Genomic DNA, 12,041 nt, shown 5'->3' on the forward strand with positions numbered 1-12,041 from the left:
TTAGCTGCTGGTCTGATCTTGTTTCATGCCAGTGATGTCATCTGTAAACTGAGAAAAGAGATTTCCAATGTGCTGTCTTTTGAAACGGACATACCATGAGGGCTGCAGGAATAACAACCACCCCTAGACCTAGGAAACAGGCATTCCTGGGCTACACCGTGTCATTAGGTTATTATTATGAACATATAAATGGAGTCTATATAGACACAAAGCAAACAGCCCTATCACCACCTAGCCATCTCCTGTACATGTTTACATGAAAACAACCTCCACTGACACAACACTCAGCCTCAGATCACTTTAGTATTTTATAGACAAGATAAAAGTCATCTTGACATAGTTCATGAGGGTGGAGATGGAGCAGAAAGCGCCACAATCTCATGGGAAACTGAGTCAGTGGGAGCACTGACAGGTCATCTAGCAAGCATGTAATGTCAGAAGAAGCTGAGGACTAACATGCATGAAGCATTTATGGTGAATGAGGCAAGGTGTTTTACAGACACCATCTTTGGAATGACAAATCTTTAGTTGGTACTATTATAATTTCCAATGTACAGATGGGTAAATTGAGTCTCAAAAAGATGAAGCAACTTGGCCAAACTCTCCCATCTGCTTCCTCTTCGCATCGATGCTGTTTTACATCAACCCGTCTTGGACTCTGCCGTGTGTAACTGGGGAGAATGTGGGAAAAGGAAAACTCCAACACAGGAGAGAGGACTACTCTGCCCTGACACCCAGAGGCGGCATTCCATCTCCTGGGGAGGCTAACATAGGCGAAAACAGGAACAGGGGGCCTTGTGGTTGGCTTTTTTCTTACAGGAAAGAAATGATTATTAGGAAAATAAGCCCGAGTGCTTCCCAGCTAGTGAGCTTGCTGCCTGGGAGAGGTATTACGGTGCTAAGACTTTGGATTTCCACGGACAAAACTGAGAATTCCAACACCATGATTTAGGACTCTGGGAACTTGGGCAAGTCGCTTAACCTCCGGGCTTTTCTGTTCTCATCTGCGTGGAGATAACACAGCCTCACTCCCAGGGTTGTGATAAGATTTTAAGGATGTGTTGCATGTGAATTACTAGAACACAATAGGTGTTCGATGAATAAGGAATAATTACGTTGTGCCTCCCCCTCCCGTTTTTCCCGGAAAAAGTATTCAGAACTTGGACCTGGTGATGACAGCCCCTTCTCTGAAAAGCCCTTCGTCTTCTAAGGTTTCTTCCTACTCCAGTCAAGACGACGCAGGGGTTCCTGTCTCCCATCCCCATGCCCTAACCTGGGGGGAAGGGGGAGGGGGAAGGGAGACAGCACAGGCCTGAGTGGGATGGAACGGGCACACCCACTGGGAACACTTTAACAGTAAAGCGCTGTTCTCCACTTGGGGCGGATTAGCCAAGGATACGCAATTAGATCACTGCATTTGTGTCTCCACCTCTGCAATTTCTCTTTCTGCATGACTCGGAGTTCAAGTGTATGAGAAACGCAGCAATCTCTCCGCTCCTAGCAAACGTGAGGCATCGATTTCGCCTCGGAGGGGCGGCGGTGAAGGGGGCTCCCCTCGGCACTCCGCGGGGGCCGCCAGATGGCTCACAGGTGCAGTCCCAGGGGGCCGAACCAACTTCGTGCAGGGCTGGCCCCTTTCCCACGCTTCCCCCAGCAGACGCGGGGTCCAGCCCGGAGCTGGGTCTCCAGGCGCCGCGGGATCGCCCGGCTCCGGCAAGCGCGGCCCTGGCCCCCCGGTGCAACCCCCGAGCCCCGGTCCCCACGCCCAGGAACTCACTCTGCGTCCCGCGCGCCTCCCGCTGCACCCGCCCGGGGCTCGGGGCTCCGCGCGCTGCGAGAACTTTGCCACCAGCGGCTTCCCGATCCCGGCTCCCAGCGCCCTCGCGCGCCGGGCCCCGGCGGCTCCCGGGCCTGTGTCCGCGCCGCCTGCCCCGCCCCGCGCGCACCTACCGGGCTGGCTGCAGTCGCCATCCGCTCGGACCAAGGAAACCCCGGCGCGGGGCCGATCGCCGGGCCCCGCCGCGTCCACGCACTGCTCGCAGGCTGCAGGTCCCGGGGGCCGCCCGGGCCCGGCCCCCGCCCCGCAGGAAGGCGCCGGCTCGCCCTGCGCCGCGAGCTGGCGGACGCGCTCCCACGAGCCCGAGTCGGCCGCCCGCATGCCGGGTGCCCGGGGGGCGCTGCCCGCGGCTGCGCGAGGGGCTCCGACGGCGCGCGCCGGGCTCACAGCTCCGGAGGTCGCCGCCGCATCGGGGCGCAGCCGAGCGCCGGCCCCACCTCCCGCCCGCCGCCTGCGCGCGCCGGACCAGGGCTCTCCGTCCGGCCGGACGCGGGGCGGTCCGCGGCTGCTGCACGCGAGGAATTCGGCCGCGGAGCCTCTCACGTGGGAACGGCTCCCAGTCCCGCGGCTCCTCCTCCCGCTCCTTCCGGGCTGGCGACTGCCGAGGCTCGCCCCGCCCCCGCCCCCGCCCCCGCCCCGCCCCCGCCCCGCCCCGCCCCGCCCCCGCCCCGCCGCGGCGCCCAGACTGGCCCCAGTGCCCCGGGAGCGCCGCCGCGTCGCCCCATTGTGCGCCCGGCTCTCGCCACGCGGTGCATCCCCGACGCGGTCATTCCCGGGGACACGGAGGGTCAGAAAGATGGCCGATGTCACAGGCGCGGCTGTGGCGGGACTCGAGCCCCGGTCTTTGACTGCCCCTGGCCTCTGCCTGGCACCCCACTTTGCTGTGTCTGTCTCCTCTCCTGACACCCTGCGACAGCCTTGCCGAGAGCCGAGGTCCCCACAGCCGGCTGGGAGAGGTGAGAAAGAGTGGGCGGGCAGGGGAGCAGCCCCGGGACCTTTCCTTCGCTCATCTTTGCGTGTGACCGGCCATCCTCTAAGTGAGGGGAATGCTGAGTGCACGCACCGTCTAGTGGGGAAGATCGCGCGGGGGCTGAGATCTGGTGGGAGGCCCTGTGACTTCACCTCACTTCCCCAGCCTCAGTTTCCCCATCTATGAGTTAGGCATTAGTAATTCCCCGCTGTTCATTATCAGTGCTGCCCATGAACTCTCCAACAATGGCAGCCATTGGCAGGGGAGGCCAGAGCCACCTTGGGAGTAGGTGGGGGGAACAGTGACAAGGCCAGGCAAACCCTGTAGGAAGTGGCACCTTGGAGGGTCTGCACAACAGAACCCACCCGCTGGAGTGGGTGTTCAGGCTGGCAGTGCTCCTGTGAAGTAAGTGTGCAGCTCTGAGCCCCCTTCGATCTGGGGATCACGGTGCTCTTTAGAAAGACTATCTCCTGCCGGGCGCGGTGGCTCACGCTTGTAATCCCAGCACTTTGGGAGGCCGAGGGGGGCGGATCATGAGGTCAGGAGATCGAGACCACGGTGAAACCCTGTCTCTACTAAAAATACAAAAAATTAGCCGGGCGTGGTGGCGGGCGCCTGTAGTCCCAGCTACTCGGAGAGGCTGAGGCAGGAGAATGGCGTGAACCCGGGAGGCGGAGCTTGCAGTGAGCTGAGATCGCGCCACTGCACTCCAGCCTGGGTGAGAGAGCAAGACTCCGTCTCAAAAAAAAAAAAAAAAAAAAGAAAAAAAAAAAAGAAAGACTATCTCCTTACAGCCCCAGGAGGCAGGTCCAGTTTCCCCCCCCCCGTTGTAGACACGCGGGAGCTGAGGCTACACAGCCAGGTAAGGAGTCAGTCACACACTCACGGAGCCCCCAGCCTCACCTTGTAGGCAGCATGCTGGCAACCCTACCCTGCCCAGGCCTGGCTCTGTAACCTGAGGCTCCCACTGGCCCAGGCCTGAGATGTGCAAATTTCTAGGTCACTGGCCTATGGCTCTCCAACAAGCTGTGACAACCAAATTACTTTCCCTTAAGTCTACAAAACCTTTTAGGAGCAGTTTCCTGCCCATGGGTCAGAAGCCCTGGCTCTCAGCAACCACAGTGGCCTGGCCACCAACTATCACGGCCTTCCCAGCTTCCCCCTGTCCCCGCATCCTCACCTTCCCAATGATGGAAACTGGCCCAGCTGCAGAGGCTGCCTTAGAACCCCTGCCCTGTCTAGCTGGCACTTTTTTTTTTTTTTTTTTTTGAGACAGAGTCTCGCTCTGTCACCCAGGCTGGAGTGCGGTGGTGTGATCTCGGCTCACTGCAACTTCCGCCTCCTGGGTTCAAGCGATTCTCCTGCCTCAGCCTCCTGAGTAGCTGGGATTACAGGTGCCTGCCACCATGCCTGGCTAATTTTTGCGTTTTTAGTAGAGACAGGGTTTCACCATATTGGTCAGGCTGGTCTTGAACTCCTGACATTGTGATGCACCCGCCTCGGCCTCCCAAAGTGCACTTTTAACTGCCCAGAGGAGGGCAGAGTGGCATGCAAAGTGCTGGGTGCTCCCAGCTGTGGAAGAAAAGTACCCACACCACTTTTCCAGGAGGAAGGAAACTGATACCACACCAAGTGACCAGAGATGCTGGGAATCCCCTAATTCCTCTCCTTTACTGAGATAACAGACAGAGCAGAACAAAAGAATGATTGCTGGGAGTGCCCAAGAACGGAGAAGCTAGGAATGCCCTTGCCAGCCCCTGCATCCTGGAGAATCTGGTCCAGGACTGTCTGAGTTACCTTCAGGGACCTGCCTGGGAACATAAATGAGTGAGCTGGGTTGAGCAGGGGCTACTGTGGTTTATTTCATTAGGGCATTTATGTTGTATTATTTTGACTTAAACACTCTCGGCATATTAAACACTTAGGAAGACTTTTCACTTCCGCAAAGAAACATACTCTTTCACATATTTCGTTCTCTTTCACATATTTCTTGAAGTACATGAACTATACTTTTGATAGAGACATGTGCTTTCCTCTTAACTCCATGACAAGAAAAAAATAGCACCTGGCTGGGCATGGTGGCTCACTCCTGGAATCCCAGCACTTTGGGAGGCCGAGGAGGGTGGATGACTTGAGCTCAAGAGTTCAAGACCAGCCTGGACAATATGGTGAAACCCCGTCTCTACTAAAAATACAAAAATTAGCCGGGAGCGGTGGCGCACACCTGTAATCCCAGCTACTGAGGAGGCTGAGGCAGGGGAATCGCTTGAACCTGGGAGGTGGAGGCTGCAGATAGCCGAGATTGTGCCACCACACTCCAGGCTAGGCAACAGAGTGAGACCGGGTCTCAAAAAACAAACAACAACAACAACAACGAAACCCAACAAACAAAACCCAGCACAAGTATGTGTATGTAGCTCCTGTCACTTGGATTTGGTATCAGAGAGACATTAGGTTGGTGGGGACTGTGGCAAATGAGGCCACCGGCAATGTGGAGGAGGCTGTAGATTGTTGTCAGGCAGGAATGTAGTCTTACTGTTATCAGATGTTCTACATTTTTTTGTTTGTTTAGAGCTACTAGGAATATGGATTTTTATGTGAAATCTAAATTTGAAATATTAGCAACTCTTTAAAACTTAAGAAGGAAAGGGAGGAAGAGGAGATGGAGGAAGAAGAAAGTAAACATATCTAAAAGTCTTTATCTAGCCCATTGGCCACCAGGGACCATTTCATGGCTACCGTCACTGGTCCCCTCTGCAACCTCCCGAAGTGCACATACGTCCTAGTTACTTTTCAATCATCCAAGCTGCTTCGAAAGGCCACAGCCCTGGGGACTTCCCTCTGCAACTTTTACTCAGTGCAGTTTGGCCGTGGCTCTGTGTGAATGTGTGTGTGTGCGTTGCACACTCAGGCCCAGGACTGCAGATGGCAGTGGGGTCCACCTTCTCCAGTTTTCTGGAGGTTCCCAGGCTGCCCATGCCCCCCTTACTCAGCTGTAGTCCCTCACTGTCCCTGCTCTCAACTCTGCTAGCTGGCAAGTCTGTGGCTATGGTGGCAGTCAGGAGCCTATCAGAAACCCATCTGTCTTGGGTGGGGAGGTGTATTAAAAACAGCTTGAGGTGCATTTATGAGGACGCCCTGGGCCCAGGAGATGTTTCTGCTCAGTTCTGCACCAGGAGACCCTGGAGCCGAGGACTAACCAACCCATTTTCTGCCCTGAGTGGCTTGGGCAGGTCCTACACAAATGATAACTCCAGGGGGGTTTAGAGGAGACCCCTTTGCAGAGCCAGCTTCTGGGCATATGACCTGTGTGGTCACACTGGGTCCCGTGCTCAGAAGGGCCCGGAGCTTGGGTGAATGCTTTGCTGTTCTTGCCTGGAAATTCTTAATTATTTTTGAACATTGGGACCTACAAATTATGTAGCCAGTTCTACTCCCAGGAGACCTTCCCAGGCCCCCTGGGAGATGCTGGAAATTGAGGCTGGATATAACTTGGCTCACTCTGTCCTGCTCCAGGGCACACTGTGTCCAGCCTCCGTGGAGCAGCAGGAAGGGAGGATTTGGGGGTCCAGAAAGACAGCAGGAGGTGTCCTCGTCCAGTCCTCCCAGCAACTCATTTTAAAGAGCAGAGGCATAGTGTGACTTCAGAGGGGAAAGGAGCAGTCCAGACAGGGGGTGAGGAGGCTGCTCTGGTTGTGGGCTCTGAGGCCAGACAGGGTCCCCATGACCCTGACCTCAGGCTGGACAGGGCGCCACCCAAAAAAAACAGAAAAGAGGCTGCAGACATAGGTGTCAGTGCAGGTCCCATTCACAGTGTCCCCTCATACCCAGGGGAACATGCTTTAGATCACTGAAGAAGACTACAAGATAGATTTGGCTTAAGGAACAAAACCCAGAAACATGGTATTAAGAGACCCCATTATGTTTGGTGTCTGCTTAAAGTTGAATATTTGTGTCCACTGAAATCTTTCCCTTTCCATGCCCCCCCAACCCCCGATTTGGATATGATTTTAAAATAGTCATGCATCACTTAATGACAGGGACAGGGACAGAGGCAGAATGATGTTCTGGGAAATGCATTGGTAGGCAATTTTGTCATTGTGCAAACATCATAGAGCTTACTTACCCAACCTACACGAGATAGCTACTACACACCTAGGCTATGTGGTATAGTCTATTGCTCCTGTGTACAGCATGTTACTGTACTGAATACTGTAGATAATTGTAACACGATGGTAAGTTTTTATATATCTAAACATATCTCAACAGCAAAACTACAGTAAAAATACAGTATAATCTTATGGGACCATCATCAGCTATGCGATCGATCCATCATTGACCCAAATGTTGTTGTTTCAGGCCGGGCGCGGTGGCTCACGCTTGTAATCCCAGCACTTTGGGAGGCCGAGGCGGGTGGATCACGAGGTCAGGAGATCGAGACCACAGTGAAACCCCGTCTCTACTAAAAATACAAAAAAAAAAATTAGCCGGGCGTGGTGGCAGGCGCCTGTAGTCCCAGCTACTCGGAGAGGCTGAGGCAGGAGAATGGCGTGAACCTGGGGGGCGGAGCTTGCAGTGAGCCGAGACTGCGCCACTGCACTCCAGCCTGGGCGACAGAGCGAGACTCCGTCTCAAAAAAAAAAAAAAAAAAAAAAAAAATGTTGTTGTTTCTATTTGTAGAAGATGTTTTACTGAGATCTTCCAGCCAACATGTTACTATCTCCAAACACCTCTAGCTAAGACAAAGCAGTAACTCCTGATTCCTGGAAGATGCAGTTTTGTCACACCCCATAGTTTTGTAACTCCTGGTGAAACTTTCCAGGGGGTATGAAGACCTCAGCCACAATGTCAGGATCTCTTGCTGTGTGTGACCATGAAAAAGTGCCTCGGGAGGGGCGCGGTGGCTCATGGCTGTAATCCCAGCACTTTGGGAGGCCGAGGTGGGTGGATCGCCTGAGGTCAGGTGTTCGAGACCAGCCTGGCCAACATGGTGAAACCCTGTCTCTCCTAAAAATACAAAAGTGAGCCAGGTGTGGTGGAACATGCCCATCATCCCAGCTACTCAGGAGGCTGAGGCAGCAGAATCATTTGAACCTGGGAGGCGGAGGTTGCAGTGAGCCGAGATCGCGCCACTGCACTGCAGCCTGGGTGACAGAGAGAGACTCCATCTCAAAAAAGAAAAGAAAGAAAGAAAGAAAAAAAGAAGTACATTTAGATCTCACCCACAATCTAGGAGAGAAGACAAACTGAGGTGGATACCAGGAGGCGGGATCATTGGGGTCATCTTGGAAGCTGCCCACCCAGTGGGTTGGGGACACAGTCTCTAGAAGCAGAGAGGACAGGACGCAAATCACCAGCGTGTGATTTCATCCCTGGATGATTTCATCCCTGGAATCCTGAGGTTCTCCATCCGTAAAAAGGGAAATGATCGTGGTCACTACTTGTCGGGTTGTGGCAAGGACCTTCAGGAGATGAGGCACACATGAAAAGCTCTGCACGGGGCCTGGCATAGGGTAAATCCTCAAAAACTGGGCTAGTGAAACATTCCCAGAGGAGGCCGGAGTGACCCGCCCACGGCTTCTGAGTGGGACACACTCCCTGCTATCTCTATGGAGACTGCCATCTCAGTCCACTCCTGGGGGCTCCAAAGTGACTTGGAAGCCCTTTGGCAGCCCCTGGGCCGCCTTCGTCGCCGAGGCCACCAGCAGGGATGGTGCTGATCTCCTCTTCTTCCCTCGGCCATCCCAGCAGGATTCTGGGACCCCAGGTGCATCAGGAAGGATTAGAGCCGGATTTTCCCCCAAACCTATTTAGACCTTTGCCCTTGGGAGGGTGAGGATTTTACTTGGGATCAATCCTGCCATCTGTCCTGGTGAGGCTGGAGACTTTTGTGGGCCTGTCACGGGCTCACCGATACCCTCTGATGGTTTTCCCAGGTCCCCAAATGACCTGGCAGAGATCCTGATCTCCTCCAGGGCCTTGCAAAGGGCTTCTCCTAGAGGCAGAGCTTAGCCCAGTCCTTGGGCAGAACAGGCCATTAAAGCAATTTCACAGAGTTCAAGGTGTCAGGTGGACCTGCCTTCATGCACTGCCTGTTGGACTGTCATGAGCCCCAAATTAAATTTTTTTTTTTTTTTGAGACAAGGTCTTGCTTGTCACCCAGCTTAGAATGCAGTGGTGTGATAATGGCTCAATGCACAGCCTCAAACTCCTGGGCTCAAGCCATCCTTCCGCCTGTCTCCCGAGTACCTAGGACCACAGGTGTGCTACCACCATGCCCAGCTAATTTTTAAATTTTTTGTAGAGATAGGGTCTCACTCTGTTGCCCAAGCTGCCTCAAACTCCTGGCATCAAGTGGTCCTCCTACCTTAGCCTCCCAAAGCACTAGAATTACAGGTATGTGCCACCACAATGGGCCCCAAGTTAGATTCTTAATTGTAACAAAATAATAAAGTCCTTCCTTATCCAGGGGCCACATCTCACCTTTTCTAAGTCCCTTTTTGAAGAGTTCATTTCAAGTAGGAAAGTTTCTGCAGAAAGTTAAAATGTTGCAGCTGATTCAGAATTAAAAGAATAGACTGGGTGTGGTGGCTCACACCTGTAATCCCAGCAGTTTGGGAGGCCAAGGTGGGCAGATCACCTGAGGTCAGGAGTTCAAGATCAGCCTGGCCAACATGGTGAAACCCCATCTCTACTAAAAATACAAAAACAAATTGGGCATGGTGGCGCACACCTGTAATCCCAGCTACTTGGGAGGTTGAGGCAGGAGAATCACTTGAACCCAGGAGGTGGAGGCTGCAGTGCACCGAGATCATGCCACTGCATTTCAGCCTGGGTAACAAAGCGAGACTGTCAAAACAAAAAAAAAAAGAAAAAGAACAACAGTGAAAATACTACAAATAATAATAATGGCAAACATTTACACACCACTTACTATGTGCCAGGCAGTGTTCTAAGAATTTTGCATATTAATTTAATCCTCCCTACAACCCAGAGAGGTAAGTGTACTATTATTATCATCCCCACTTTACAGATGAGGAAACAGACACAGAGAGGTCAAGTCACTTACCCAAAGTCACACAGCCAGTAAGTGATGGAAGCAGGACCAAAGCCCATGTAGTCCGGCTGCAAGGTCCATACTCATAGCCATGATGCTGCCTTGGCCATAGGTGTCATTTCCTGAGCACTGACATCAGTCCAGGGGCTGTGTTTTCCAGCTCATTCAACCCGCCAAGCCACCCTATCCCCAGGTTCCAGATGAGAAAACAGAGGTTTAGGGAGACAAAAGGACTTATCCATGGTGATGTGGCTGGAAAAGGCAGTGTTGGAAGTCTAACTCTCAGAATTGAGGGGTGTTCTCTGTGGAACTGCCTTCCACATCAGGGGTTATGGAGAATGCATGCCTGTGGGCAGGGGGGAACAGTCACCTCCTCATTCTTCATAAAGAAGGGGGGCTCAGAGGGAACCCTCCGCAGCGCTGCTGGGCAGGATGTGTCCTCTGCTGCCCCCGGTGGCTACTAGCGGAACTTCTTTTTCCCCAGCTGGGACCCTCGGCTCTGGGAATAGTGACACTATGTTCACCACTGCAATTTTCAGACCCTGTGTCTCCATTTCCTGTGTGTGATTTGAGAGACACAGAGGGCCAGGGGCCAGCAAGGGGCCCAAGAAAAGAATAACAGTTACTGTTTACTGAGCACTGCCACCTCTATGCCAGGCACTCTGCTAGAGACTCCTTACTTAAAAGTTATCATTTAATTAACCAATGCACAGATATATAATCATTATTGTTAAGAGCTATTAATAGTAGACAGAGCAGTTTACACATATTAGCTCATTTTCTTTTCTTTCTTTCTTTTTTTTTTTTTTGAGATGGAGTTTTGCTCTTGTTGCCCAGGCTGCAGTGCAATGGCGCCATCTTGGCTCACCACAACCTCCGCCTCCCAGGTTCAAGCAATTCTCCTGCCTCAGCCTCTCAAGTAGCTGGGATTACAGGCATGCACCACCATGCCCTGCCAATTTTGTATTTTTAGTAGAGACGGGGTTTCTCCATGTTGAGGCTGGTCTCGAACTCCTGACCTCAGGTGATCCGCCCGCCTCGGCCTCCCAAAGTGCTGGGATTACAGGTGTGAGCCACCACGCCCGGCCAATATTGGCTCATTTTCATCCCCAGAAGTACTATGTAAGTACTATTACTATGTAAGTGCTATTACTATCCTCATTTTATCAATGAGGGATCCAAGGTTCAGAGAGGTTAAGCAGGTTGCTCCAGGTCACACAGCTAGTATAAGGTTGAGCTGGGATTCAAACTTAGAAAGTTATGGCTCCAGAACCTGTTCTCTTAACCATTATGCCATTATCAATGGGACTGTGATGGAGCCCCTGACACCCATTCTGGAAGGCAACAAAATGACCCCAAAGATCAGGCTAGGGAACTGCTTCCAGATTCTTGCTGGGTCAGCGGTGAGGTCCAAGGATGCTGGCCTGGCCTGTCCCTTTAAGGCTTAAAGTGCCCATTTCTCCTAGAGAAACTCATCTCCCCCAGTGGCTACAAGGAAGTTGGAACAATAGAGTAAGAACCCCTGTGTAGTCGTGCCTGGGCCTTTCCTGGGAAGATCTCTGTGCTACCTGCAAATAGTAATTAGGCATCCCAACACGGATGGGGGTTTAGCTGTTCAAAGACAAAGCTGGCTTTTCTCCTGTTGGTGGGTGAGAAATGCAAAGCCCGGAGAGGCAGACACTTGCCCAGGGGGATACAGCAAATCAAGGGCCAGGGGGACTAATCGGGTAAGCCCTAGGGCAGCGGTTCTCAAAGTGTGGCCCCTGATCAGCTGCAGCAGCATCTCTCCTGAGCATGGAGGAGGAATGCAAATTCTTGGCCCTACCCCAGACCTCCTGAATTAGAAACCCAGGAGGCGAGGCCTAACAGTCTGTTTCCACAGCCCTCCAGGTGACCCTGTTGCTGTGACAGCTGAGGGCCACTGCCCTGCCCAGAAGGGCTGCTAGGTCTTCATGCCCTCTGAGTGGGGAGGAAGGAGGCAGGGGAGCGTGGCAAGGTCACGTTTTCAGTGGCTGTGGTGTTGGAATTACATAACGTCCCCTCCTCCATTCTGACGGTCTTCTGCACCCAGAGTCCAAATGCAGAGGCCCTCCCTTGTCAGGAGGCCACCTGCCTGGGCTCCAGGAGGCCTGTCCGCACACGCCTGCGGCTGCTTTCACCATAATTATGGGCTCTGC

The 12,041-nt window shown here is 53.2% G+C and overlaps 1 protein-coding gene across 6 annotated transcripts in view; it reads right to left on the minus strand.

Annotated features, from left to right (window-relative positions):
* The window catches only part of KAZN (kazrin, periplakin interacting protein), a 1,209,168-nt gene that overhangs the window by 184,242 nt on the left and 1,012,885 nt on the right, over nt 1–12,041 (minus strand). Inside the window, exon 1 of one of the 6 annotated variants that reach the window (XM_055262433.2) lies at nt 1,951–2,263. The exons of 4 other annotated variants lie outside the window; for them this stretch is intronic. In XM_055262433.2, the coding sequence (XP_055118408.1) occupies nt 1,951–2,158 (208 nt within the window). In that variant the 5' untranslated portion in view covers nt 2,159–2,263. Of the gene's footprint in view, nt 1–1,950; nt 2,369–12,041 lie in introns of those variants that run through there. One more of the 6 variants, XM_055262435.2, reaches the window with a different exon arrangement.

This window comes from Symphalangus syndactylus, chromosome 22, assembly GCF_028878055.3.
Source record: "Symphalangus syndactylus isolate Jambi chromosome 22, NHGRI_mSymSyn1-v2.1_pri, whole genome shotgun sequence".
In the NCBI taxonomy this organism is placed as follows: Eukaryota; Metazoa; Chordata; class Mammalia; order Primates; family Hylobatidae; genus Symphalangus; species Symphalangus syndactylus.